Source organism: Thamnophis elegans, chromosome 5 (assembly GCF_009769535.1).
Source record: "Thamnophis elegans isolate rThaEle1 chromosome 5, rThaEle1.pri, whole genome shotgun sequence".
Taxonomy (NCBI): Eukaryota; Metazoa; Chordata; class Lepidosauria; order Squamata; family Colubridae; genus Thamnophis; species Thamnophis elegans.
In genome coordinates, this window is record NC_045545.1 from 61,899,331 (window position 1) to 61,927,281 (window position 27,951).

The 27,951-nt window shown below is 39.5% G+C and overlaps 2 protein-coding genes across 2 annotated transcripts in view; both read right to left on the reverse strand.

Annotated features, from left to right (window-relative positions):
- The window catches only part of DENND2C (DENN domain containing 2C), a 60,123-nt gene extending 41,500 nt beyond the window's left edge, over nt 1-18,623 (reverse strand). The window contains 1 exon segment of the mRNA XM_032218777.1: nt 18,497-18,623. The gene's annotated coding sequence lies outside the window, so the exon portion shown is untranslated.
- Nucleotides 18,624-24,184: 5,561 nt separating this feature from the next.
- AMPD1 (adenosine monophosphate deaminase 1) overlaps nt 24,185-27,951 on the reverse strand; it is a 29,523-nt gene continuing 25,756 nt past the window's right edge. Inside the window, 9 exon segments of the mRNA XM_032218585.1 lie at nt 24,185-24,490; nt 24,493-24,514; nt 24,852-24,962; nt 25,078-25,251; nt 25,610-25,730; nt 26,190-26,235; nt 26,238-26,352; nt 26,631-26,747; nt 27,870-27,924. Of these exon segments, the coding sequence (XP_032074476.1) occupies nt 24,357-24,490; nt 24,493-24,514; nt 24,852-24,962; nt 25,078-25,251; nt 25,610-25,730; nt 26,190-26,235; nt 26,238-26,352; nt 26,631-26,747; nt 27,870-27,924 (895 nt within the window). The 3' untranslated portion in view covers nt 24,185-24,356.

Below are 27,951 nucleotides of genomic sequence, written 5' to 3' on the forward strand. Positions count from 1 at the left end.
TATCATAGACCCCTGTTTAATTTCCTCATCCCCAACTTCTTTATATATCAAAAATAGAATCAAAAGCCATCCTCCTGTAACCTAGATGCTGTAACTGGAATCTGGATTAAAGAGTTACAGGATACCAGCCAGGGGTGGGATTCAAAAATTTTAGCAACTGGTTCTCTGCTCGGATGCTGGGTGGACGTGGCCATGGCGGACGTGGCCTACTCAGGCTTCTGCACCATGGCAGGGGGAGGCTTTTCGCCCTCCCCAAGCTCTGGAGGCTTTCTTTGAGCATCCAGGAGGGCGAAAACGGCCTCCCACTGGGCTCCAGAGGCCAGAAACGGTCCATTTCCAGACTTCCATAAGGCCTGTTTTTCACCCTCCTAGAGCCTCCATGCGGGCCCTGCACTTACCTGGCATCCAAAACAAGCCACATGGAGACTCCTGGGAGGGGAAGAGCTGAGGTCGCAGCCAGTCCTTGCAACTACTGGTTTGGGAAACCAGATGTAAAATTAGCATCCGGTTTACCTGAACCAGTCCGAACCGGCTGAATCCCACCCTGATACCAGCTGGCCACATTCAAACTGCCAGAATAACTGCTTCTCTAACAGCATTTAAATTCTCCAATTAGAGAGGCAGAAGGTCTAACTGAAATCACCCTCAACAGAACTGACTTAACCATTACAAACAGAAGCAGTCTTATAAAAGTTTTAGGAAACCTTTAACATTCAGTGACCTTATAAAGTAGGATGAACAATCCACAAACGTCACAAACCTAAGTGTGACTGTCTCAAAACAAGCAGGGCAAAAGTGATTTCAATCGGTTTTTGTAAGCACGAAAAAGTTTAAGGGGAAAAACTGGCACTTATTTCTTTCATTAATCTGTCAGAATCATTTTTCTTTAAAGCTTTTCATGGGCAACAGGCAAACTTCCAAAATCAGACAAAACAATCTGATTTGATTTGATTCCCAGTGATAGTATGATGACCTACACTTTCCTAGGCTCCTTGGAACTGAGTTACCCCACAATTATTTACTCTTCAGAATTTGGATCATCAAATCAAAACACTATCAATAGTCACCTTATTCCTTAATATATATATATATATATATATATATATATATATATATATATATATATATATATATATATATATATATATATATATATATATATAAGATTTTTACAACCCCTGGTAAGCCCCAATTATGGGAGGAAGCTAACTGCTTCCATCATCTGTCAATCAGCTCGTCACAAGAGTCCATCATGACAGAAACCCAACATTTTTACTGTTGCCTTTGTTATATTTGTATAAATAAAAAAACCACATATATATATATATTATATATCCCTCCCTCCTTCCCTCCCCTCTCTCTCCCCCCCTCCCCTCCCTCTCTCTTTACATACATACATACATACATACATACATACATACATATCTCTGAAGAAAGCAAAATGGAACAAATGAAGACAGATATTGAACCTCTCTTTGGCTACCAGCAAGTGGCTCAGCGGCTAAGACACTGAGCTTGTCGATCAGAAAGTTTGACAGTTCGAATCCCTAGTGCCATGTAACGGAGTGAGCTCCTGTTATTTGTTCCAACTTCTGCCAACCTAGCAGTTCAAAAGCAAGTAAAAATACAAGTAGAAAAATAGGAACCACCTTTGGTGGGAAGGTAACAGCATTCAATGCACCTTTAGCGCTTACTCATGCCGGCCACATGACCATGGAGACGTCTTCGGACAGCGTTGGCTCTTCTGCTTTGAAATGGAGATGAGTACCACCCCCTAGAATCGGGAATTACTAGCATGTATGTGTGAGGAGAACCTTTACCTTTAAGTAGCATTTTTGCAAGAACAGCTAGATCACAATGTGCATTAAATCTCAGACTTTAGAAATAATTTATTGTATTTCACCTATTTACAATTTCTTAAATTGTCTTTATGCCCTCCCAATTTCATTTTTAAAAATTAATCAATAGTTGCTACTAAAGAATACAGGTAGTCCTCAACTTATGACCACAACTTGAGTCCAAAATTTACAACTCCGTTACATGGCACTAGGGATTGTAACAACTTTTGTTCAGTGAGTTTTGCCTCATTTTACAACCTTTCTTGCCACTGTTGTTAAGGAATCACTGCAGTTGTAAAATTAGTAACTCGGTTGTTAAGTGAATCTACTGCCCCCACTGACTTATCAGAAGGTCACAAAGGGTGATCATGTGACACTGCAACTGTCATAAATATGAGTCAGTTGCCAAGCATTTTAATTTGGATCACATGACCATTGAGATGCTGCAACTGTCATAAATGTGAAAAGGGGTCATAAGTCACTTTTTTCACTGCTGTTGTAACTTTGAATGGTCACTAAATGAACTGTTGTAAGTTGAGGACTACCTGTAATATGGTAATAATTTGTTAACTGAACTCATTTAGTTTACATGAATTTATATAATACACTAAACAGTAAACTGCAATTGCTGAAATTGCTCAACATGCTGAACTACAAGTAAGCCAGTCACATTTGTCCCTAACATATTATTATGCACAAAGGCTCCCCATCACATTATCTGATGATTAAAATTGTCCCAACCACATTCATTATAAACTTTCTCACCTGTTCTTGCTCTGCTCCCATAACATCCTTAATTAAGCCTTGTTTAACTATGGTTTACCAAATTAAAAAAACAGCTGGCTGGTTTCTTCCCACACATTAACAAATAAATCACATTGGGCTGGATGCACATAAGATATTATAACAAAGTGTTGATTTCTAAGCATGTGTGTGAGCCCCGTCTCTCCATTCTTCCCTCCCTCTGGATTTTTTTTGAAAAGACCATTGGCTTCCAGTCTTGAGATATCTTAATACAGTGTTTCTCAACCTGGGAAACACGAAGATGTGTGGACATCAACTCCCAGAATTCCAAGCAAAGCTGCCCAGGGAATTCTGGGAATTGAAGTCCGCACATCTTTAAGCTGCCAAGGTTGAGAAATACTCTCTAAATACATTAAACACACATTTATTCTATGGTGCTGCAACAAGCAAATTTCCTACTTTTTGAAATTTGGTTGGCTATTGGGCATCAGTAATAAGAAAAAAGACATGTTAAAAAAAATATCCGGAGACTGTTCCAGAGATGGATTTCTATTTATTTTTAAAATTCCCCTTGCAGCATTGCCAGGATTGGAAAGAGAGCACCTTCCCTGATCTCTTTTGCCGAAGAGAAGGCTATTGGAAAGTGTTAATACCACGTGACGGGCATTTTTTTCCAATCTCTTTCCAACACTGCAAGCCAAACACATTTTAAATGTTTTCCATTCCAAATTCCCAATGGGGATTAATTTAATTTCCTGAAGCCAGGAGTTCCAAAACTATAGAATTGCCAGATGATTGAATATCACTGCTCCCCTCATTGCTGAGGTCAAGCCCACCCAGAGAAAGTATTTTTGCCTGCATAAACGAGGGCTGCTGCAATACAAAAGTATCGACCATCACAGTACATACAAATTGCCTCATGGGATTTGATTGTATCTGAAGAAGCCTGCTGAGTTAATAGATTGCTTGCTTGTGACCAGGTGAGATTCCTAAGTCCCTGTTGATATTCCCCATCCAAATACAGCCGGGGTCTTCTTAAATATTTGAGATAAGAAACGTTTTCCTACCATTTGAGATACATCAATGAAAACAAAGTTACATGTTTCGATACTCCCTTCACAAATTCAATTCCACAGGGAGATCCTATGTATCAAATTCAAAATATTTATATCAACCTGTCAGAATGGCTGGTTGGGGAATTCTGGGAATTGTAGTCCACACCTCTTAAAGTTGCTAAGGTTGAAAAACAGTTTTATTTAAAGCAACTCTGAATTTGAAGGGCCCTCCAAAGGCATTTGTTGTCCTTGTATAAAGATCAACAGATTGCATTAAAATCTAATCCCCTGCATCCTTTAGCATCCTCAATCTCCAGCCTCCTGCACCAGTGGAAGAGTCAAGGTACGAAAAAAAGGGAATTAAAGGTGATATCACACCTCTGGGAGTTGCCTGATGCTTCTTGAACAATTAAATATAGAGTATAAAATGAAGACAACTCATCTATCTTACCAGGCCGCTTGCCATAGAAATGTATCCTTTCAGTATTAGTCAGCAAGGAATTGAAAGAGGTCACCAACAGCATTAAGATCAATTACTTTTTAGAAATATATTCAGGAAGGTTTTATACCATCAAATTATTTATATGATCAAGGGAAGCAACTGCTTTTAAAACTTGTGTCTATTTCCCTAAAGGATTTTGCCCCTACATTTTAATTAGTCCAGAACTGACGTTAAGCAGGAATTGAGTAATGCATGGATATGGATTGACAAGAATTTGCACAATAGTAGTAGACTCCTTTCAACCAATGCAATAAAAACCATTTGAAAGTTATTTGTACCTTCTTCCCAATGTATGGTTAGATTACACAGCTTGCCTTCAGAAGTTGTGGTGCTTCATCACTGGAGGATTTTAAGACAAGACTGGATAACCATCTGTCTGAAATGGTATAGGGTCTCCTGCTTGAGCAGAGGATGGACTAAAAGATCTCCAAGGTCTCTTCTAGCTCTATTCTGATTGATATTTGCTCTGAGGCCATTCATTGGAGAGCATTCAAGAAACAAGTCTTCCAGCAAAGCAATAGCTTTCCTGTTTAGAGATGGTTGATGCCAAGTCTTATCAGCTTTTCAGTTTAATTTAAGATCCCCCTATCTACTCAGGCTTTGTATTAAATGCTGCTATTTAGTGTGTTTTCCCTTATTGGTCTAGGGTTTTTAAAAATAATTTTACATGGTTTTATTAGTTTGTATAGCCGCACATAACTTCAGAATTATTTGTATAATTTATAAATAAATAAATACTCAATTCTAGTGTGACTTAGTGAAAAATTCTCAAAGTGGGAGGTGGTATCAATCTAGAAGAGCATTCTGCTGAAACATATGCTGCCAATGTGGAATCCTATCCAAAAGATGGATGAGTCAAAAAGCAAAAATGCTGGCTCCAGCTGTTTCCAAATCATGAAACACTTCTGCCAGCACAGGCAAGAATGAGAATCATCAAAAAGATTTTCTGAGACGATTCTTTAAAAGCTGCAAGTGACAAGAACTGCTAAACAAATAAATAGCCTAAATTGCAAGTGAGATTAAACACTCATTCTTTAAAACCGTGCATCAATTCATCCTGGGCTATGATACCCCTTCAATTAATGGGATAGGGAATAGGAATAGATTTCTTCTTGTTGTCATCTATTTTTCTGCAGAAGGTTCCTCTCAGACACAGGAAGAAGCATATCTGCTTATAGTAAAAAGACAATGAAACTAGTTCAAACAGAATTCATCTTTTGGAAACCTCAGCTATTAATCCAGCTGATGTTTTAGTTTTCCGTTTGAATCCCCTAAAACCAAATCTATACACACAAAGGTCATGCTGTGCACAGAAGATCACCTGACCAAGTTACCTTTTAAAATAGAACTGTGCAAATGCTTTAAGAGGCACTTCAGAGTGCACAGAAATGGGTAAAAGCATATCTTTCTGAATTGTTAAATTAACCACATTTTTTTCCAGACTTGTGAAGCTGCTTCAGATGTTGTTCCTAACTATCTCTGCATGCACATTCTTTTCAGTCTGCTGAAAGGACGTAAAGTAATGGTGTACACACACGTGCATGCAGAAATAGTTGGGTGCATCAGTTTAAAAAATGCTTTTCACAGGCCCCTACATGTTCTGAAATATTTCTTCCGAAGGATTATCCAGCCGAAGTTATATGCTGACATGGAACTAATATTGTTTCAGAACAAGGAACTGGCTGGATGAAGACTGTGTTGTGCTAAGGAAACCAAAGAAGCAATCAGGTATAAAACTTAGCGTTGTAGCAATGCAAGCAAAAACACATCCATGTTTCTATTTCTTAAGCTTTTTAACACCAGAAAAAACTGATGGGGAAACACAGCAACCATTTCCTCTACTCTCAATAAAGAGAACTGGTCTTAAAAAAACCAAACCAAACCAAAATAACAACCCAACCTAGTACAACTGTGTACAAAAATGTGGGATATCTTTATTTTGGCTGATTTACATTTATTCTAACTTGAACTGGTGCTTTCAGTCTCTGAATCTATTGTATTTGTGTTACAAAGCATTCCACTTAATAATAGTTCAGGAGTATTTTCCTAGGGTTACCAAGTGTCAAAGAAAATATTCTAGACAGTATGTTCTTTGGGACTTAGAAAGCCAACTCAAACTTCTTGGGCAATTAGATTAGGTGGAGCTTCTTCACAGCAGAGAAGAAACTTGAGAGTAGGGCAGGAGATCCATCCAGCATTGAGGCCCACAGTATGCCTAGAGAAAATTCAGTGACATAGATTTTCAGCCAACAGTAAGCGCCCCAATAGGATGTCCTAGCTTGAGGCAGAACTAAACCCTTGGATCCAATGTCTTCCTGCTTTCCCATGAGCCTCTAGGATTGGTTTTGTGCCTTAACCTCCCTCAGATTAGGGTAAGCATATTTTTCCCTCTGGTGATAGGAATAGGAAAGGATTTGAAGAAAAATCTGTGAGGGAGAAAGTGAAATTGTTCCTTATTGTCAACTCTGGCTAACATTAGAGTTGACAATGGTGTAGTTAATGTACTTTTGAACAAAATGGATTATTTGCCATTTCTCTTTGCCCCGCCCTCTATAAATGCTGGTTAATTTGGGGTTTCTCTATGTAGTACTCATATCTTAAGAAAAGACTGGTCTGTTTTTCTATTATTCCAGACTACAAGGTACAAAATGAGAGATTTAAGTTGCAAGAAGGCATATTCCAATTAAATGATAGCAGAAACGTCCTAATTCTAACAGTAGCTTAACAGTGCCAATGACTTTAAGGCTGGTTTTTCTTCGCTGGTTGACTTGAAGAAGTGACTGGATACACATTTCTTAAAGGTAAAGTAAAGGTTTTCCTCGCACATATGTGCTAGTCATTCCCGACTCTAGGGGACAGTGCTCATCTTCCTTTCAAAGCCGAAGAACCAGCACTATCTGAAGACATCTGGATTCCTGCACCAAGCTGGGAGTTAGACTTAATAATCACTTTTAACTCTGATTCGGTTATGTCCTCCCTGGTTACATGTATGCTTTCTGCACAGTATCAAAAAGGAATAGTCAAGGCAACAGTTACTTGCATAATTTGGGAATAAAAAAAATACACAGCAAGGAAATCAGATGATGAAATGAAGATCTATTATTAGAATTCAAATCTCTAGATATACTTTTCGAAACTATCTGACATGAAGAGGCAACAGGTATCAGATCATGGCAATTGATAACCTTCTCTTCACATGCCATTTTTTAAGTGTAAATCTACCCCACCAGTTATTTGGCCCAATGGCAGATATGTAGGTCCTCAAAATAGCAAGGAGAAAGGAAGGTGATACTTTTAATAAAACAAGTTTCTAATAAAAGATGCAAGAATTCCACACCAACTACTTCCCATAAGATCTGAAATGCCCCTCCCAAAATAGGAAAGTACATGAAAGCTTGGATTTCCACAACTGTGAGACTAAAATGAAGCTGGCTAAATGAAGCTTGTTCAAACTGTTGTAAAAATTCAGTGATTTATAAACAACAGTTGTAGTAATTATGCAAATTCAAAAAAATGAGATAACCAAGTAAAAAACATGGCTGAAATAAGAACACATCCAAATTTTTCTTCTCTCCCTAATTCACTCAGAAAATTCTCAGTGGTGGATACTACCAATCTGTTGATATACTGTATTGAAAGGGTGGATATACTATAACTATATTTTCAGCATATTGACTGTGGGAAAGAAGGTAGAACATGTCAAGGGTTCTCTAATCTATACTATCTTGAGAATTAAAGCAAAGAAATCTAGGAGACATTTCAATAGCAACTTCATCGTAATGTCAAATTAGCTATGGGCATGCAGAGAATTTTCAGTGATGACTCCTTCATGTAGATAATATGCCAGAGGGAATAAGAAGTTTATCTAAAATATCATTTACTATAAGTAAATACACAGTCCCTTAGAAACACCCTGTTTCACTCATCTCCAGAAAAGGTGTGGAGCAGGAAGAGTGATTCATCTAGGACATAACATTAGGCAGGAGCTAGTTTCGGCTCCAATCCCACTGTTCCTCCCCCAGAATTCATCACCCTTCAAACCCCTATTCTGTCATGTAGCTGACATCAACTACTATCGACCCATAACCAAGGATTTGCCTGCTTCGGAGGCACAAAATTGTCCCAGTAACACCATTTCCCCTGAAATACTGCAACATTTTCCCTGAAGAAAATGGACAGCACATCTCACATTTATTTTCCTCCCATGTTTTCCTCCTTGCTCAGAACAAGTTGAAAGAAGAAAAATCAATTGTACCAGCATCCTGAGAAAATCAATGAAATAAGTACTTAACTTTGTTCTCCAGTGTAATAGTTTCATAACAAGGCTCTTACTGTTTTTCCTATTGGCTACTCTCCATTCTTCACCAACCTATTGCCCTATGGAAAGGATTCCAACATGCTACAATGCCCTTTCTAATGCCCTTTTTTTAAAAAAAAAAAAATCAGCACAACTTCTTAGCAGCATTCCTAATGCAATGGCTGCACAGGGTTTCTTTGGTAGCAGCCAAAAGGAAATGAAAGAAAAGAACTATGGAGTTTCAACGGCATTCAAAGAGACATTGCATAGTTAATTCATTGACCCTGAAAACAAGTCTAACAAGGTATAGACTGTATTCATACAACACAGAGAAATGAATATTAGCTAATTATTTTTAATCTATTGTGTTATATCAATCTGCAATGATTCTCATGCATCATGTGAATCCAAAAACTGAACTAAATAGACCATGGGTAAGTATGCTTTACAGCTGAATACTGTACAGTACTGGATTTCAGCAAATGCTTTGAGTCATACCATGGTGTAGTGATTATGTTCAGGCAATACAGTAACCCATGATCACGGAATTAACTACTGTAGTTGCCTGAGTCAGCACCTGGACCTCAAAAACTAACTACATTTTTTGCATATTAAACTGAGCTGCAACTAGTCAACCACATTTCAACCCTACATATTGTACAAATTCAGCCACAGAATCAGTCATAATAAAACTATACTCTTCAAAACTCTTTTGCACAATTATCAGGTACAGGAGTCGTTCAATTCATTCATTCATTCATTCATTCATTCATTCATTCATTCATTCTCTGACCATATAATTTTATGCAACAGAGAACAAAACAATTATGATTATGTAAAATAATTTGCTGTTCATGGTGATTATCTAGGACAGGGGTATCAAACTCAATTTCATTGAGAGCCGCATCAGGGTTGTGTTTGACCTTGGGGGCTGGGGTGGGTGTGATCACGTTGGTGTGCCAGCTCGACATCACTCATGTCGGGGTGCCTTTGGTGGCCTGAACGCTCTGCCAGTGAAAACGGGCTCCCAAACTTCATTTCTGGCTGCAACGGCCTCCTGCAACCCTCTGCCAGCGAAAATGGAGCCCAGGAGTGCTGTACGCAGCTCTTGCAAGGTCTGTTTTCAGCTGTGATGGCTTCCTGCAACTCCTCTGCCAGGGAAACGAAGCTCGGGAGGCTGCATGTGGCCCTTCCAAGGTCTGTTTTCCCTGGCAGAGACACTGCAGACCAATCTTTTGCTGTTTCCAGGGCGGCCCCATGGACCAGATCTAAGCACCACACAGGCCAGATCCAACCCCCGGGCCTTAAGTTTGATATCTCTGATCTAGAAACTGTGGCAAGCAAGGAAAAAGGAGGAGGAGATTTGAGTTAGCAAAATCTTCCAAAAGCTTGATCCATGTGCTTCAGACTGCATTATCATCTTTTGCTTCTTTCTCCCCAAAATATGGTACCTTCAACATTTGAATGATGTCAGCAAATGCTTAAGGTTTTCTTAGGATGTAGTAATAAGAAAAACCTGACTGTTAGGAAAAGAGTAGCAAATTCAAGGCCACTGTGAGAGAGAGAGACACTCCTAGGTGAGAAAATTGCAACCAGCTGTGACCAAAACAAAATTAATTTCCCTTCAGAGTTCACAGAACAACTGCACCAGTAGCAGCACACCAAATCTGATCAGGATTCTATTACAAAACCTTGGGCAAGAAGCACTCCCGCTGAAAAAAACAACAGCTTAGATACCATTAATTTGTGATCAGCAGTAAAGTCTATGTGGTTACCGGCTCACATCTCTCTGCTACAGGAACTAAAAACTTAAAAGTAGATCACTAGCTTAGAAGCAGGAGTCTCTGGCTAAGCCTAGGACAGGATGGACACTTGCCTGCAACTTCTAGGGGACCGGAAAAAAGACCTAAGTGCCCTTAGCACTGGCTCACTGGGGGCATTCTAACATTTCCTCAATTGCAGGACAAAGCCAAGGGCTTTTTGTTAGAAACAGTGTGCCTCATGGGTAACCATGGCACCAATTGTGAAATAGCCCACAGAGTTTCCCTGCAGCAGTTGGCTCTATCACAGAGCCGGCAACAAAAATAAACTGAGCAATGGGTACTATCTCTGTAATATAAGGCTTCCTGGAAAATGCGCTCCATCATATAGCAAGCAGAGAAATAGCAAATCAGGCACACACACAAAAAAGTGGGATGCAGAAAAGGCTAATTTAGGAAGCAACCCAAAAGTACTGCAGAAAAGCAAAGCCCTGAAAAATCAGTCCATGGTTATGTTTACACAGCAGAGTGCATCACAAACTAGCCAACTGCAGTTCAGCTTAGACTGCTCTAAGAACCCACCCATGTCATCAGCTGAAGGGTCAGGCTCCATGCAAACACAGACTGACTGCATTGACACACTGCATAGAACCATATTTTATTGAACAAACCACAATGCCTGAGGATGCACCGCATGTGAGGAATAACTCACCACTGACACACAACAATCCCTGGGTCCACAACAAATGAAACAAACAACATAACTAAACACAATGTGTAAACCAAATTACAACAGCGCTAGTCTCCCCCACAGCTATTCAAATAAATACCTACAGAAAACCTTGTTTCTGACCAGCAGTCAAAGATGTAACAGAGTGCCACTGCGTTTTTCCTTGGGCATTCTGCAATGAGAGAGGACGACCATGTCAGGCAACTTCCCTGCTTCTCTGCACTGTGATGTGAACATGACTATCCAGCAACCCTGGTAGCCAACACCCTTTGCCTCCTATTTGGAGGCCAGGGCAAATGCAGGCTAAAATTCTGGCAAAGAGCCCAGAGATTCACAGCTGACACAAAGCAGCAGAGGAAACAATTTCTTGCATTCTACATAAATATAGACTGGTAGGGCTGGGTTTCCTGGGGAGCATACAGCACAATAGATTTGGGGTAGACAACCGGTGCCCTCTAAATACTTTGATCCTCACAACTCCTGACACAAGACCTTCTGATTAGAGCCTTTCATGGACCAAAATAACTGGAAGGCATCAGGTTGCAAAGCCCTGTACAACGGAAGCAGTTTACACATCTTGCATCTTACGCAGCTTTGGGTGTCAATTGTACATGCTCTGGCTTGTCATTTGTCTAAGCACTAGAATGTAGGGCTACCACAGTCTCCCACAAAACTGAAAAGGGCCTTTCTTAAAATTATTTTACACATCATACACAAGTCACGTGTATCCTTTCCAATGTAAATAATTACAGGTAGTCTTCAAATTATGGGATCAGATTTCCACTGCTAAGCAAGGTGGTTGTTAAGTATTTTATGACCCTTTTTTGCCATGGTTGTTAAGCAAATCATTGCACTCAAGTGAATCATGCAGCTGTTAAGCGAATCTTTCCCCCACTGTCTTGTCAGAAGCTGGCTAGGAAGGTCACAATAGCAATTACATGGCTGTTGGATACGGCAACTGTCATAAATACATCTTGTTTGCCAAGTGCCTGAATTTTAATCAGGTGACTGTGGTTATACTGTGATGGTGATAAGTGTGAGGACAGTTGTTTTCCAATGACATAACTGTGAATGGTTGCTATACAAATGGTTATATGTCGATGTCTATTTGTAAATAAATCAGATTGTAATTGAATATCATCTTGATTTTACCTAATAATTCAATCCAAACTTTTTCATACAATCTGCAAGTACTGTACACAATGCAATAATGTTTATTCATAAAATAAAAACTAGGGGTTTTGCTTATTTCTTTGTCTGCACACAAAGGTGAAAGGCAAACATTAGCTTCCATTAATGCGGAGGGCCATCTGATAAATTACACTTTTAAGCAATATCAGCTGTTTGGCCAGAAAGGGAGAATGCAAGTCAACCATCAACAGGTAGTCCTTGCTTAATAACAATTTGTTCAGCTACTGTTCAAAATTGCATTGCTGAATGAAGAGACTTAAACCTATACCCAAAGTTATGGCCATTGCGGTGCCCACACAGTCACGTGATGAAAATTTGGGCACTTGGCAGTCTTCTCCCCCCATTATAACTGACCACAACTATTCACAATCTTTCTTTCTCTCTTCACTAGACAACTACTCCCTCCTCCAAACTTGGAAGGCCTCAACCGGTTACAGGGCCCAGCAGTGCAAGTAAATTGCTCCACCTACCTTTACGTTTTTCTGCAGCTGATGATGGGCACATCCACTCAATGTGAAGCATGCCTTTCCTATAAAGGTTGAATCACGCCTTTCTGCAGGCTAGTACCATTTGCACAATTTTAAGAAGGAGCCCCCCAAGAATAGCACCAGGTCTCATGATTATTTGGAAGGCTATAAAGAACCTCTTTCTAGCTTTCTGAATGATTGTGTTCACTAGCTTTCTAGAACAAATGAAAACAAATGAAATTGTTCAGGAGACTAGCTGGCACCAAAGCACTCGTGTGCTCTGCTTAATGAACTATGCAATCATTTAATGACCACAATTGGGAGAGCTGGAATTGCAGTTGTAGAACAAAACAGTTACTTACTGATCGCTTTATCCATGACCTGGTCAATTGCAGTCATAATTCAAGGGCTACCTGGAGGTGGTGATAGATTAATATGTTCTAGAAGAAGGATATATGGACAAGCTCTCATGGTTCAGAATTTTCTGGAGGTAAGGCTTTGCATTTACTGCATTCCCCCATGGATGTACATATTAATTGTAACGGAAAATATATACGGTACTTATTTATTTTACTTTTACCACACTCTAACAACTCTTAATACCTTAAAGGTAAAAGTAAAGGTTCCCCTCGCACATATGTACTAGTTGTTCCCAACTCTAGGGGCAGTGCTCATCTCTGTTTCAAAGCCGAAGATGTCTCTGTGGTCATGTGGCCAGCATGACTAAATGCCAAAGGCACACGGAACGCTGTTATCTTCCCACCAAAGGTGATCCCGTTTTTCTACTTGCATTTTTACATGCTTTCGAACTGCTAGGTTGGCAGAAGCTGAGACAAGTAATGGGACCTCACTCCATTATGCAGCACTAGGGATTCAAACTGCTGAACTGCTGACCTTTCTGATCTAAAACTCAGTGCCTTAGCCACTGAGGCCCTTAACACCTTACAAGCTATCTAAACAAAAATTAAAATATATACAATACAGTTAAAACCAATCAATCTAATTGTAACAATTGTGTGGATAACCACTAAGAACCCCACATAACAACATAATGATACAAAAACAACAGCAAGAACAAAAAACAGAAAGCAATAAGGTATCAGGCATAAACTGAAGGAAAGGCCCTCAAAATCAACTCAGCTTCTAAACGTTTTCAGAACTTCAAAAAGAGGAGCCAGCCTGATCTCCATCATCAGGAAGATGTTCCCAAGAACTGGTGCTTCTAGAAAGGAGTGCCATCAAACCTCAGACAGCCCTTCCACATTGTTCAGAAATGTGGGATTACAAAAAGTTGATGCGTACGAATTCTACTTATTACCCAGTTAAGATTTTGTCATCAATTGCTCTATATGTGTTGTATTACTTTACAGGAAGACCATCAAAGCCAAAATACCAATTTAGCTCTGTGAGGTAGACTAACTACAACATAACTATGAATATTCTATCTTATTGTATGGTTACATTAACAGAATCTTGCAAAACAAGATTTTCCCATTGTCTTCCTTTTACTTTCCGGAAAACTAGGGAAGGTCCCTTCCTAAATGTTTCTCATGCCTCCTCTTCTGTGAGCTGAGACATCTTTACATGCCCGTTATCCAGTTTGTGGCTCTTCCTCCTGCCTCCCAAGATCATTCTCACACACACCATTTCAACCACTGCAGCCCTATTGAAAAAGTTTCCGGAGTTCTCCATGTAAATCTTCAAATTGGTATACAGGATACAGTGCAGGAAACAGGACTGAAAAGGCCACACTTCTCAGAAAGATTTGCCAAAGTGGAAAAAAATAGAGAAAATGCAAGATTACAAGTCCTTTCATTGCAGTATCACAGATAGTCAAGAAGTGAAGCACAGTTAATGGGAGCAACTGGTAAACCCGATATACCGCACTGTGAAAACATACATAAAGAATGTCGAGGATAAATCTTTTCACACACATATCAAATAGATAACTTATCTTAAATATTCTTTTAACAAACCAAATAAATGCTTGCACAATTTTTTCTTCTATTCAATCATGTCCAATTTTTGGAGATTGCCTGTACAATAAATACCCTGCAGTTTTCTTGGCAATGTTTTTCAGAAGTGGTTTGCCATTGCCTCCTTCCTAGGGCTGAGTGAGAGGGACTAACCAAAGGTCACCAGGTTGGTTTTGTGCCTAAGGCAGCACTAACACTCACAGATTCCAAGTTTCTAGTGGATGCTTTAACCACTACACCAAACTGGCCCTCTAGATTCTACATTTAATTATAATTCATGATAACTAGAAGGTCACTGAATATTAATGCAGAAAACTAATCAACAACAACTCATAAGTCATCACTGTCTGGGCTCATACAATAATTGTAATCAGCAAACAAGATTATGACTTCATACAATGTGGGAATCTGGTCCTTATACATACATTAGAATACTTAACTTTGTTCTCCAGTTGTAATAGTTTCACAACAAGGCTCTTACTGTTTTTCCTCTTGGCTACTTTCCATTCATCACCAACCTATTGCCCTATGGAAAGGATTCCAACATGCTACAATGCATTTCTAATTTTTGATTTTTTTAAAAATCAGCACAACGTCTTAGGAAGATTCCTAAGATATGAATCTGGTCCATATACAATACATACATTAGAGGGATTAATCTTAAAAATCTATTATGTAGCATATTATTATATAATATCTCTGAAATATCAAATTCTGTGGAATTCAGAATTCAGTAATATTCACTAAGTATGACTTACACTTTGTCAATGATTGAAGAGTTTCCGTAGAAAACTCTTTTATTTTTTTTTTTAGCACTGATGATGTTACCTACTTGGTAATGAAACAACCAAGCTCAGAGAGCACCAAGGACCACTCTTATTCTTCCATTCTTAAAACTCCTCTACTTAAGAACTATAACCTTTCTCTCTTCTTAAGGAACTTTAAAAAGGAGAAATTATAGCCACACAACTGGAAAATGCAGTTAATTGTAAAAGTGAAACCAAGTGGCTGTTCAGGCACGTTTTTATAGAAAAAAAACAGCTTGAGATTCATCTCCTTGGATGATAAAAAATTATAACTCAGTGAGAGTAGCAAACCAGCTATACAGGTATCACCCACCACACAAACACATATTGCTAAAGTGAAGGATGTTTCAAAGGCAATTTCAGAAGCATGCAGAGACACAAAGATTTCACACATACTATCAAATCATCAGGTTAGAATGGCAATATGTATTAGTTTCAGGCATCCACAGAGAACTGTTTCACTATCCACTGACTCCCTCAAAGAGGGACAGAATCTCACTATTCTTAATGATTCCCCCAAACAATTAAAGTTTAACCCCAAATTTGTCTTAGTTTGATTCTCATGCAAATAATGGACACAATAGGTGGAAGTAAGGATAAAATCTGTGTTGGCTTAGAGCTCCTGATTGTTACAACATGGTTAGATGTTATACACTGAACTTAATTAAAAATATTTTTCTGAAAAAAAAATGCACCAATCCAAACCATTTCAATGCCAACAAAGATGAAGAAATTTTCTCCCCAATCCAAATTTTATTATTACTTTAATAGCCAGATATAGCAGAAAAATCTTTATTTTTTTATTTAAAAAAATCAAGAAACAACATTCTTGTAACAAACAGAGATCAAGTCCAAGAAAGTGCTTCTTCTGTTATTTGAGCTTCCCTTTTTAACAGGACAATACAGAAAGGAATAATTCCTTGTATTTATCTTTCTTTTAAACTGCAGAACAAAAGATAGATTGGGATCTACTCATAATTTTTTGAGCAATTTGCAGTAGATGAGCAATGATTTGTGGCTCTTGTTTACTAAGCAAAGAAACGATACATTATTACTTATCCCCATAAATTTTACATCAACTAATCAAATTTTATGTTATAGGAAAAAATTGAGAAGTCTGTCCAGTGCTGACAATTAAAACAAAATGTGTAGTCATATAAATTTATAACAGGTTCTAATGGGTGAATATTAGTGTTATATGAAATATAGCATAAGTTATATTTCGTAAACTTTTAAGTCTGCTAATGCTTGCATTAGGATACAAAGCCAAAATTAGGTTCTTAACTTTCTTGTCAGCAACTTCAGGAACCTGACAATTCAATACAATTACAGTCCCTTTTGATCCCACATAGGCTGTTATGGCATTATTCAAAATTCCTTAGCCAACATTTTCCCTTGTTTCTCTACTAGGAAAAGCAGCATTGTCCTTCTCTCCTAAATATAATAAAAGGTCACAGAACACATTACACCATTTCCTGGTAGTGCTGTGAAACTGCTTCAAAACATTGTAGGGGGAAAATTCAACTAAGCAGACCCTTTGACTCTTCTCCAACACAAACCTTTGGAGTTTGCAAACACAGTTCTTAAAGCATACAGTGTTGTCCTTACCTTTCTCCAGAAAGTTGTCACTCACCTTCTGTTAATTCAGAGTGGCATATATTTCCCAAAAGTTATCAACACATTTATTTCAGGCAATATTTTTGCAACCTGAATACTTCTATTCTGAGTTTTAGCTTTGTGCACTAGATTTCCTACTTACCATTTAAATCCAGATATGTGTTTGAAATCCTAACCTTCGAGATTCAAATATCCGTACAGACCCAATGATAGATTTTTAAAAAGTGCAATATTTTGGTAAACTCAGGAACAGGTTTGAAGAACAGACTGCTTTGACAGCAACAAGATGTTGTGGCCACTGAATCTTATTTCATTGACAGCATGTGTGAGCAGCTGCCTTCCTAGTTCAGGACTGTATCAGAAGTAAGAAGGCACACATGATGAATTCAAGTACTTCTTGAATTCATACCCGTGTACAGTCTACAATCACCTCCAGTCCACCACCATCACCCCACCAAATTATTCTTTACATAAATAAAGATTGTTAGGGTCAGCAAGCTTCCCATACAATACTCAACACAAAACAAATAAGCACAAAACTCCAAAATTGCTCCTGGCTGTGATGGACAGTCAAATCAATCATTCAACATCATTTTCTTATTTGACAGAGAACAGGTAATACTTGAAGCCTGAGCCAATGCTATTAACTGTCACTACAACAGGATAAAAAGAGTCCTACTGAATCAAAACCAAGCCTATGGGACCAAAAACCCATTCATTCTAGTAGCAACTAGAAGCCAGTTGGAAATCAACAAGCAGAATCCTGAGATTAGCTGCCCACTGCTTTCCTTGAGAAATTGGCATTGCCATTGCCACCTCATGGAGGATAAATGTAGTTACCACAACTATTGGTGAGTAGAAGCTTTCTTTTGGGTGAATTATCTTAACCTTTTCATTTGACATTTCCATGAGTGGCCATCACCCCCATCTTGTGGATGGAATTCATTCATTTAACTATGAGTTCTGGGAAGAATTACTTTCTCAGGTGGACTAATTAGCAACTGTCTCATTATAAAGCATCAACCAAGGCATCCTATCACGCAGGTTATTATTTAAGAGGAACTACAGGAAAAACAAACTGCCTCAACCTTCAACAATATTCCACCCATCCACCAGCTATTCTATGGGCACCAGTTTACCATTCTCTTTTTCTCGTTTTGGAAGTTACGCGTGCTCAAGCGGGGATCTGCCATTCCCGGCCTTCTTCAGGACTGAGGTTCGAAGAAGTTTCTCCTCGTTTCTCCTAATGAGAGATCCCAACGGGAAAAGGACGGGATCAAATAAACTCTCTCTCCGCAAACAACTGAGGGTCACTCGGGCTTGAGCGTCGCAGGAGCGAGCGCAGCACCGTCGTCCAAAGCAGAGCCTGGATCTCAAGCCACGAGAAGCATCGGTCAAATGCCCCGCCAGCCTCTGAAGAAGGCAGAAAGTCCTCCCTCCGAGTCAGGCAAACAACCCCTCAAGTTAAACAGGAAACTCAATGGCAGGAGAATCCCCATGTTTCCCCACTCACCGGCTTTCATTGTATTCTTCCTGCTGCTCCCACTGAAATCCCTTTCGGGCTCCTGCAACCCGCCGCCGCCGCCGCCAGTGACAACTTCGCAAGAACCTAGCAGAGCCGCTCTCCGAAGTTGACACATTTGGGCAGGGCCCTATTGGCTTGCTGCCTCCGTCGCTCCGACGCCAAGCCCCGCCCTTCTTCGCCTGCTCTCCCCCACCCCCTCTTCTCTACTTTTTTTCCCCTCCGCTTCAAATACACGTGGGTGCTACTTTGGATGGTTGCGGCTGGTTTTGCCGGGCGCTTCTGACCATGTGCTACACCCAGCCCTTCACCCACGGGCGGCCGGGAAGGAAGAATGTCTGGCAACAGATGGCTGAGCTGTGCCGTCAGAGCTCCCTTCGGCAAATAGCAAATGAACCAACGAAACTCGAGGCGCCTTCCCAAGCAAAATAAATTAGACTTGTTGTCGTGCCGCGACTTTGACTGGTCTTCAGATTCCGCCTGTAACTTCTACAACTACAGAACCCGTTTATATGCTGGCCGTCTTGGATGTGCGCGGGTCGCGTCACGTGGATAACACAAACGTTCAGACCGTTGCACCCTCGCGTGTGCAGATGCTGCCGTTTTTTCTTTATGGATAACTGAGCAACCCCTAGTTTGCAGCAGCGGGCCCAAGCCGATTACTTTGAAATGAATACCTTGGGCTCGTCCAGACCTGCGTTCACTGATGAGTGTAAAAACTCTATCAAAAAAGGATACTAAGGTGTGAAGCAATATGAAGTTGTATTTGGTGGAGCTGCTTTTTTTAACTCCTGGAGGATCCTATTTGAATGCCACTAGCTAACTTTACAGAATTCCTGAATAGTTTTGATTCTGTAGATTCCCTAACAGCCAAACTGTGTCACAACTTTCAATTGTGAGGTCAGTGTGTTGTATATGACTAGAACAAACATAAAGTCAAGAATTGGGTCAATTCTTGGAGGGAGAAGCTGTATTGTTTCTAGGATCAATCGCCTGGGAATACTAGTTGCTGGATCACCAGCAAGAGAGTCTTTCTGCCTCCATGTCAGGCTTGTGTAGCTCTCAGTGATTGCCCACTATGGGGATCAAAGTCTTTTAGAGAGACCTTTGGCCTAATCCAGCCTAAATATTTTCCTTTCCTCCTGTTTTCAGGAGATACTCAAATTGCCCTTCTTACTGATATATCTCTCTGTCTGATGACACCTTTCACAGCTGGAGAGGATCCCTGAAGGCTTGACACTGGTGAGATGGTAGATAAATGCAATGAAGAAAGAACCTGTAACATCCCAAGTCTTCTTTTAAAAAGGAACAAAACTGCGTGTTTTTTTTTTCAAAGTCATGATTATCTCAGAGGAAGAAGACAACAATACTAAGCTCTTTATGGTTCTTCAAAATATTACTTTATCCCAAACCGGATGGAACTCGTAAGGCAGAAGACAAAATGAATGTTTGCATTTGTTACCAAAGCTGAATTTCTCTATGTAATGCTGCCACTGGAGTTTTTTTCCTTATACCCACAGAAGACACACCCTGCAGAATCACCAACTGAGCACTTATCCTCAGATGCTGTAATGGCACAGTGCCCACCCACCCACTGCAACTTAGGAGAAGCAAGCACTTTACCATTGCAGCTGCAAAGCTGTGAGAGACTTGGGTCTGGCAAATCCTTTCACACCTTCTCACATTCACACCTTAGAACTATAGCGATGTAGTGTCATTTCTTTCAGATCAGCACACGGAGAAACAGTTAAAACAAATGGCTGCAAGCTGTTGTTTACACTTGAACATTAAGAAAGGAGAATGGTTATTTAGAGCAAGGATGTGAGATGTTGCGGCATAGTGCAAAACACCCACTAATTTACGAGATCTTCCTGAGCTATCACTAAATTTCAATAGAATTCTGCAAAAATGAAAAATTACAAAGTTCTGGGGACAGAAACGGAAACTTCAGGTCAGGGGTCAGTTGGTACGGCTATTCTGTTCAATAACCAGGGTAAATCTGAGAGAGAAGTGATGTACTCAGTATACTGGGCTCTGTTGAAAGGGATAGAACATATACAAATTGGTTATACTGATAATGATGATATTTATTAGAAAATATCCTGTATCTCTATCATCATAGAAATACATTTCAAATGAATAAGTGCTGATTCCCCCTCCCCCAGGTATACAAACTAGTAAAAGTTTCTGAATAGTCCCAATGTTTTTAGTATTTTCCCCCAATAATTGAATACAATTGTTGTGCCAGTTTTGTTTTAGCTTGAGGCTAACTCTTATCATTATCCAGATAGTAAATTATGAATAGAATATGCAGATAGAGTGGACTTGATTGGTGATGATCATGCTAGCAGGACTTTGCTGCCTTCCTAGATTCCTGAATTGCATGTCTCATGAACTTGAAAACCGATCTGTGTAATATGGACACAATTTAAGGAATAGTCAAGTGTTCACTGCAATACAATATATATAGATAAGGGTCTAGATTCAGTATTGTGATCATGAGCTATGCAGGATTAGTATACAACTAATGTTCAATTGTTTTGTCCTTGGACTCTATATTAAAATTAAACTTGCTTTATTATATACTAGGAGCTCAAGTCGTTTTTCCAAACTTAATAAAATGACACTAATTACAACCAAACTTTGAAATCATAACAGTAATGATGAAAACATAAAAATCTCTTCCTTGACATCCAGGGAATTAAAAGTTTCCTTCCCTGAAGTTGTCTTGTTTTACACTTATCAGTACTGTATGGGTTTTTAAAATCTATCAATATTATTGGGGTTTATGTGTATATGTGTAAAGATTATAATTTGTATTTTATTTATTTAAATTTAGTTGCCACTCAATTGGAGTGGCATATCTCCAAAGTCCAGATATCATCCAACATCAACAAGTGTTTTGAATCTTTGTAACAGGATTCTGTTGAGAGCTAGTTTGGTATAGTGGTTAAGGCATCAGTCTAGAAACTGGAAAATTGTGAATTTGAGTCCCACCTTAGGCACAAAACTATCTTGAGCTAGTCAGTCTTTCAATCCTAGAAAAACAATGGCAAACCATTCTAAAAAACCTTGCTTGGAAAACTACAGGAACTTGTCCGAGTTGGCGCAGTGGTTAGGGTGCAGTACTGCAGGCCACTTCAGCTGACTGTTATCTGCAGTTCAGCGGTTCTAATCTCACCGGCTCAAGGTTGACTCAGCCTTCCATCCTTCTGAGGTGGGTGAAATGAGGACCCAGACTGTGGGGGTGATATGCTGACTCTGTAAACCGCTTAGAGAGGGCTGAAAGCCCTATGAAGCGGTATATAAGTCTAACTGCTATTGCTATTGCTATTGTCCAGACACTCACTGAGAATTGTACACAGTTGAACAGAAGAAGAAAAAATAGTAGATGGCGACAGACCTACTGTAGTATAATGGGATAACTATGAAGTGATATTAATGATAAAAGGAACTGGTGGTGAAAAGCATTCAAGACTTTCGTTATCGTAATGCCTAACATAGCAATTGCTGTATTAAGCAGCTCCATACGCATGACACTGTATGCTAATCCTTTATGAATGATTATCCAAATCAGGTACACTTTTCTGTCTTGTTAAATTAGTTGATCTTCATAATGCCAGATGTCTTCCGTGTTTATGAAATATCAGCAGTTATATTGATGTGGTCCAAGTTGCCTCAGTTTCAACTCAATTAAGTATTCAGAATTTTGAAACAAAACGGAAAATGCCTGCATATCTGAGGTTGTGGTACTTGACTGATTTTATTTTTGCCTAATCACATAGAATTGAACCTTGCAGATTAGAATATAATTTGAAAGAGGCTGGCTGTCGGAAAATTAAAACCGGAAATTTAAATGAATCGATATGAAAGAACAGACTGTGGATACCTGCTTCAAAATTGCTATTTCCCAACAGGGTAAATATCTTACTTATATAGCTGCTCTTACACCTGCATATTCTCTCTTGGCCCTAGGAAGGCGGCAAGCTACACCTGCAAAAGGTTGCCAGAAAATACATGGATTTGCTGCCAGAAATTAAGTCTGAGTTTAAAATGAAAGACCTCCAGCTCTTCGTTGCTGACATCTCTTGGTCATCCAGATTTTACTGCCCGGCAGGTAGCCTTGCAAACGATGCCAGGTGTATCACGATTAATAGATCTAAGTGGACAGATTCATGATCTGGAAGGGGAAAAGACCTGTGGGAGAACCTATTGGGGGGAGAAATCTCTCATAAGGATATCTGGTTAAGAATAGATTTGGATGAATTAAAATGACTTTAATACTAAATCTTCTCAGCAGCATGAAGAGGCTATGTTGGAGGGCCAGAACAACTCAGAGACCAAAGGTTTCTTGTTCTTTTTTAGAGCCAAGATTGTACTTTGTGTCTACTGTATATTTACACATTTTCTTATGTCAGTTCTAAACTAAAAGGCCTCTAGCATGGTTTCAAGTAACTACTATATTCTTCTTTAACCCTTCTATCCAAAGAACAACTTTCTATTAGGAGAGCTGTGAATATAGACCCAGGAATCCAAGGCAGTTTGCCTGCTGGTGTTGATGACAAGTATGCAGAAGGCAGCTGAACAAAAGAAAGATCTAACTGTCTGATTAGAGCTGGAAGTTGCATGATCTTCCTTCTCCAGACAGAGTTTTACTACTGCAATAAAATAATCTTTGTTGAATGTTTTCACTCAAGATTGTATTCTGCTTGGTAATGGCCAGTTTTTACAAAAGAGAGCAAAATTACATCACTGAATATATAACACAAAGTATGTTGAGACTTGTGCAAATTTCAGGGGGGGGGGGGAATCTTGCCAAGAAAACTGCAGGAACTAATCCAGGCAGTTGTCAAGAGTCAAAAAATATTGAAAGGTGCAAAAAACAAAAAGATCTGAGAGGAGGGAAGGAATGAAAATTGATTGTGGGGAGAGATTGAAGTGCTTGAGTCCATTGTAATCTGCACAAGGGTATAGCAGGCTGGAATCCTGGACAGGAGCAATCCTGGGGGAGACAGAAGCTCTTGTTCAAATTTTTGCACCAAATCTTGAAGGAGTGTCACTTTTTGTGCAAGAGCGTATCCCTATTTGTTCTAACATTTGTGGGATTGGTGACCTTGAGATTTTAATGATTGAAATGAAATGTTAGTTCAATTTGGGATTCATTCTGGTAGGGTAATGAGCACAATGTACCATCAGATACTCTGTGACTTTCATGGTGCTCAAATCTTCCAAAAACAAGATAGTGATCTGTTCTGTCCCCCCATTTAAAAGAAAGGCATGGGGATACCTAGGCCCAGACACTGTGTGTCAATTGTGTGTGAATTCAACAAAGTATACTTAATTCACCTTGATGGTGTTTTGGAAGGCCTTAAAGACCTGCCTAATTTCCCCAAGTCTTGGGCTAAGATGATTTGGAGCCCTTTGCCTTGCTGTATATTAAGTATGTCTTCTGTTTGTTCTACCATATTCACCATCTTGTTTTCCCTCTTTCTAGTGTGCTTCTTGTTATATACAGTATGTTATTGTTCTTGTTATATTGTTTTTATTCTTTACGTTAGTATATATGGCAGTATAATGGCTTAACAAAATGTTTGTACTCAGAGGTAATAGGATTTTTCATCCGGATGTTAGAAAAAACTGACATTTGTAGAACAAAGAAGTGCAACAGTACAAAAAGGCTTAGGAAACATGCTGTATTTCTTTTCTTGTTTTGAAACTATAATGTAAGCTGAAATAATATGGTCAGAGCTATCTCTCCTGCCCATAACTGACTAATGTTAAATAGCAATGTTATTTTTCTGGCTCCAGCCGGCTCCATGGTTCCAACAGTTGATATACCAGATGCTCCAACTTAGTCAGGTGATTTCAGCCCCTCAGCCATAAGATCAAGCTCATAGCACAATGTTTCATAGCGGTAGGCCATCCGGATCTGCGCCACATTGGTCTTGGAGATGTTATTACCCTGTGGCCCATCTTCATGATAGTCTTGCCCAAAATATGAAGCTTTTCCTGTCAAAGGGATGCACTGGGTTACACATGTATTCCAATCACTTTTTCCCTAATTCCTCTAATTAAAAAAAGGAGCTTTTTTTTCTCCCTTTGATCAACCTTGTCATATTCTCAGGTATACAGCAATCTTATATACTCCTTTGAGATTTTCTAGTAAGCCTCATGGAAAGCCAGCTTGGTCCCAAAGGCAGCTGGATAACCTTGGACCAGTCACTTTCTCTCAACTCTAGGAAAGAGGCAATATCAAACCACTTCTGAAAACCTTGCCAAGAAAACAGCAGGACCTTCCCAGGCACTCTCCAAGAATCAGATACAATTGAATGAAGAAGTATCATACCTCATGAGATAGGCCACACTGCAGGACACTGTTGCGTGCAATCTCACACATATCACAGGTGCTCAGCTTGAAGACTTGAGCAGCAATTGCATATTCTTCCATCAGAGGCTCCTGAGGAATAAAAAAAGTGCTGAAAGGACAAATGCCAAACATGCAGCTATCCCTCTTGCCCACTTCCCATCTATTTTTATAAACAAATATCCATGGAAAGGAATTGGCTTCCTACCTTGGTGTAGTGGAATTGCATGGGGTCATCAGTGGAGAGAGATACCATCAGTCCCTTCTGATGGAAATCAAGAAGTGGGTTTTTGGCATACTCTAGGAAGAGACTGTTGTTGCTGAGTGGGGACATGGCAATTGGGATTTGGGTTAAGAAGTAGAGATACTGCAGCACAGGACTCTGGGGAAAAATACAGTAGAACTGAATTAGTACAGTCGAATTGATTTCTAATTTCTTGTCTGAGAGGATATGGGTTTCAGGTTTGTTCTAAGAGAATAATGTTTCTATCCTTACTTTATTCATTACTTGTCGTTCAGCACTTGGAAACATAAATTTTCCAATCATTTCAGTTATATTCCCTCTTAGAAATATATGATGGGATCTGAATACTAGAAACATCTAAACATTTAAGGAAGTCAGCTAGACCATGTTTTTAAACCAAAGATGCAATTTTGGTGTATTACTATGCAGGAAAATCATATAAGCATCTAAAAGGATGGCTTATATCTGCTTTCCTCTTCTGAATGCTACAACTCACCTTCATCAGGTTCAAGCCATGAGAAATATTATCTGCAGTCATGAAGGCAGCCAGGAGGTGGGTAAGAGAACCAGCTTCTCCACAGTGGGGACGGAATAGGAAGGTATTCATACCACGCTTCCTGGAAATAATAAGACAGCCTTTATGCATACTGTACATCTTAGGTTAATTAGGATAGATAGGAGGATCCAGCTAAGACTTTATTGGATACTAACACACACACACACACACACACTGATGTCCTTCCATTTCAAAGCTTAGTGACAGGGCAGCAGAATGCAATTGGACATCTAAATTTCAGAATAATTCAACAGTCTTGACGTTATCTACATTTGTTTGTTCTTTCTTCTGTAGTGGATTTGGAATGAAGACTCTTAAGAACTGGATTTGATGAAGGGATCTGATCGATTCAAATGCATTCTTGAAAGACACTAAACAATAATACATTTAACAGAATTAGTGGAAGATTATCAGAATTATCAACTTAAGGACATTGCTTGACTAAAGAATTAGTAAAGGGAATTTGAGTATCAAAACATAAATCAAAGGCTGATCCTTTGCAAGTTAAGCCAGAACTCACCGTCGAAGATGATTCAGCACCAGAATGTTGGCATACATATAATACAATAATATGTATAGGATGGATTCTTTTCATGGTTCCACTCCTCAGGCTTGGGACTCTTGGTAGAAAACATGTGCCCACTATGTTTGGACTCATCATCTACACTATCAAAACCTGTAACCTGCAAATAATAAGAAAACATTGTACAAGATGGCCATTTTCATCCAGGATGCTAAAATCTCATAGTGGTGTAATATTGTTATTCTTAGGGCCAAGACCCCCAATTTGATGAGTTGTGAACTTGCTTTAGTTAAGGATGTGCTGCCTGAGATTCAAACTTTTGATATAACACTATTCCTGGGCTCAGGCATGCAGTTTCAAAAAAGCATGCCCAGTTTCCAACCATGGAATTAGGACCCTGTTCTTTGTTCTGGGCTTTCCATAGCAGGAAGTACTCACATAACGTAGGAAAACGCTCAGTTCCTTATTGTCTTGGGGATTGATTGTTGCTTGAAACACAGGCAGGAAAATGTTCTCCAGCATCTTCCCAAAGTTTTGGTAGAAAGTTCTTTGCCCCTAAAACCATCACTGAGGGAAGAGATAGAAAAGAGAATCAATTCAGCACAGCAGAAGCAAATGGGCTGAAAGACAATGTATAGTGAGGAGCAAAAACCTGCTGCCTCACGAAAGTCTGGATGTATCCCTGCCCCCACAAGCTTTCTCCAAAAGGCATTGTTTTTATTACAGATTGTGTTAGATGCCACCAGATTCAACAGAAAATTATACTCTGCAGTTACAATAAAAACATAAAAACAATAAACACAAGCATATAAAAATGGTAAACACTGTATATCACAGTGACCATTAATTCCTTAATGGCTTCCCCAGAAGGGACTAGGGCTGTGATGGCAATCTATAATCCACCGAGTGCCCAATCTGCATGTGCGCATGCCCAAACTAAAAGGTACACATGCACAAATGTGCATGCATGCATAGACATGGCGCATCTGCAGCAGAGCCCAAAGACCTGCTGGGCGGCAGGAGGCAGGGCATCCTAACACTGGCAGCGTGACAGAGGTAGGCTCTTTTTCTTTTGTGAGCGTCTGTTTCCATCGTTTGCAGGGAAACAGAAACTCAGGAAGAACGACACGGAGATCTGACCTGGGGAATGGCGCGCATGCCATCAAAGAGGGCTCTGTGTGCACTCTGGCACGCTTGCCATAGGTTCGCTATCACGGACTAGTGTGACTAGGTTAGGGCGTGAGATTTGTATTATGGGGGTTTAGACTTAGTTTTTTGGAGGGAGCTTGGGTTAGGGGTATGGTTGTCTGAACACTTCAATTATCGCTCTATTTTTTTTCTTTTTTAAAACTGCAAAGCTGCCAGAGTCATTCTGAGTAAAGCAACCTCTAAATGTAATCCTCTTCCTCCTTCTCCCATGTTGTCATAATCGTCACCATAATTGCCATCTACTTTGAAGATGGAGAGGTGCTTACAACATGGTTGCAACATAACAAATATTGCTTGCAAGTCCCAGCCTCTTTTACTTCTCCTAAGTGACTATTAGAAGGTGACTATTAAAGATATTGGTAATAGCCTAGAAAACTAAAAAAAAAAATGAATTAGATTCAAGGCTACAGCCTTGGAGTAACAGTCAAGATTTTCCATCTCATACTTTCCCTTAGTTATGAGAAATACATTGGGATCTAGAGTTTCCTTGGCATCCTGAGAATTGGCAATAACCAGCAAGCAGCTGTCAGGTTTCGCATACAGCTGAGCA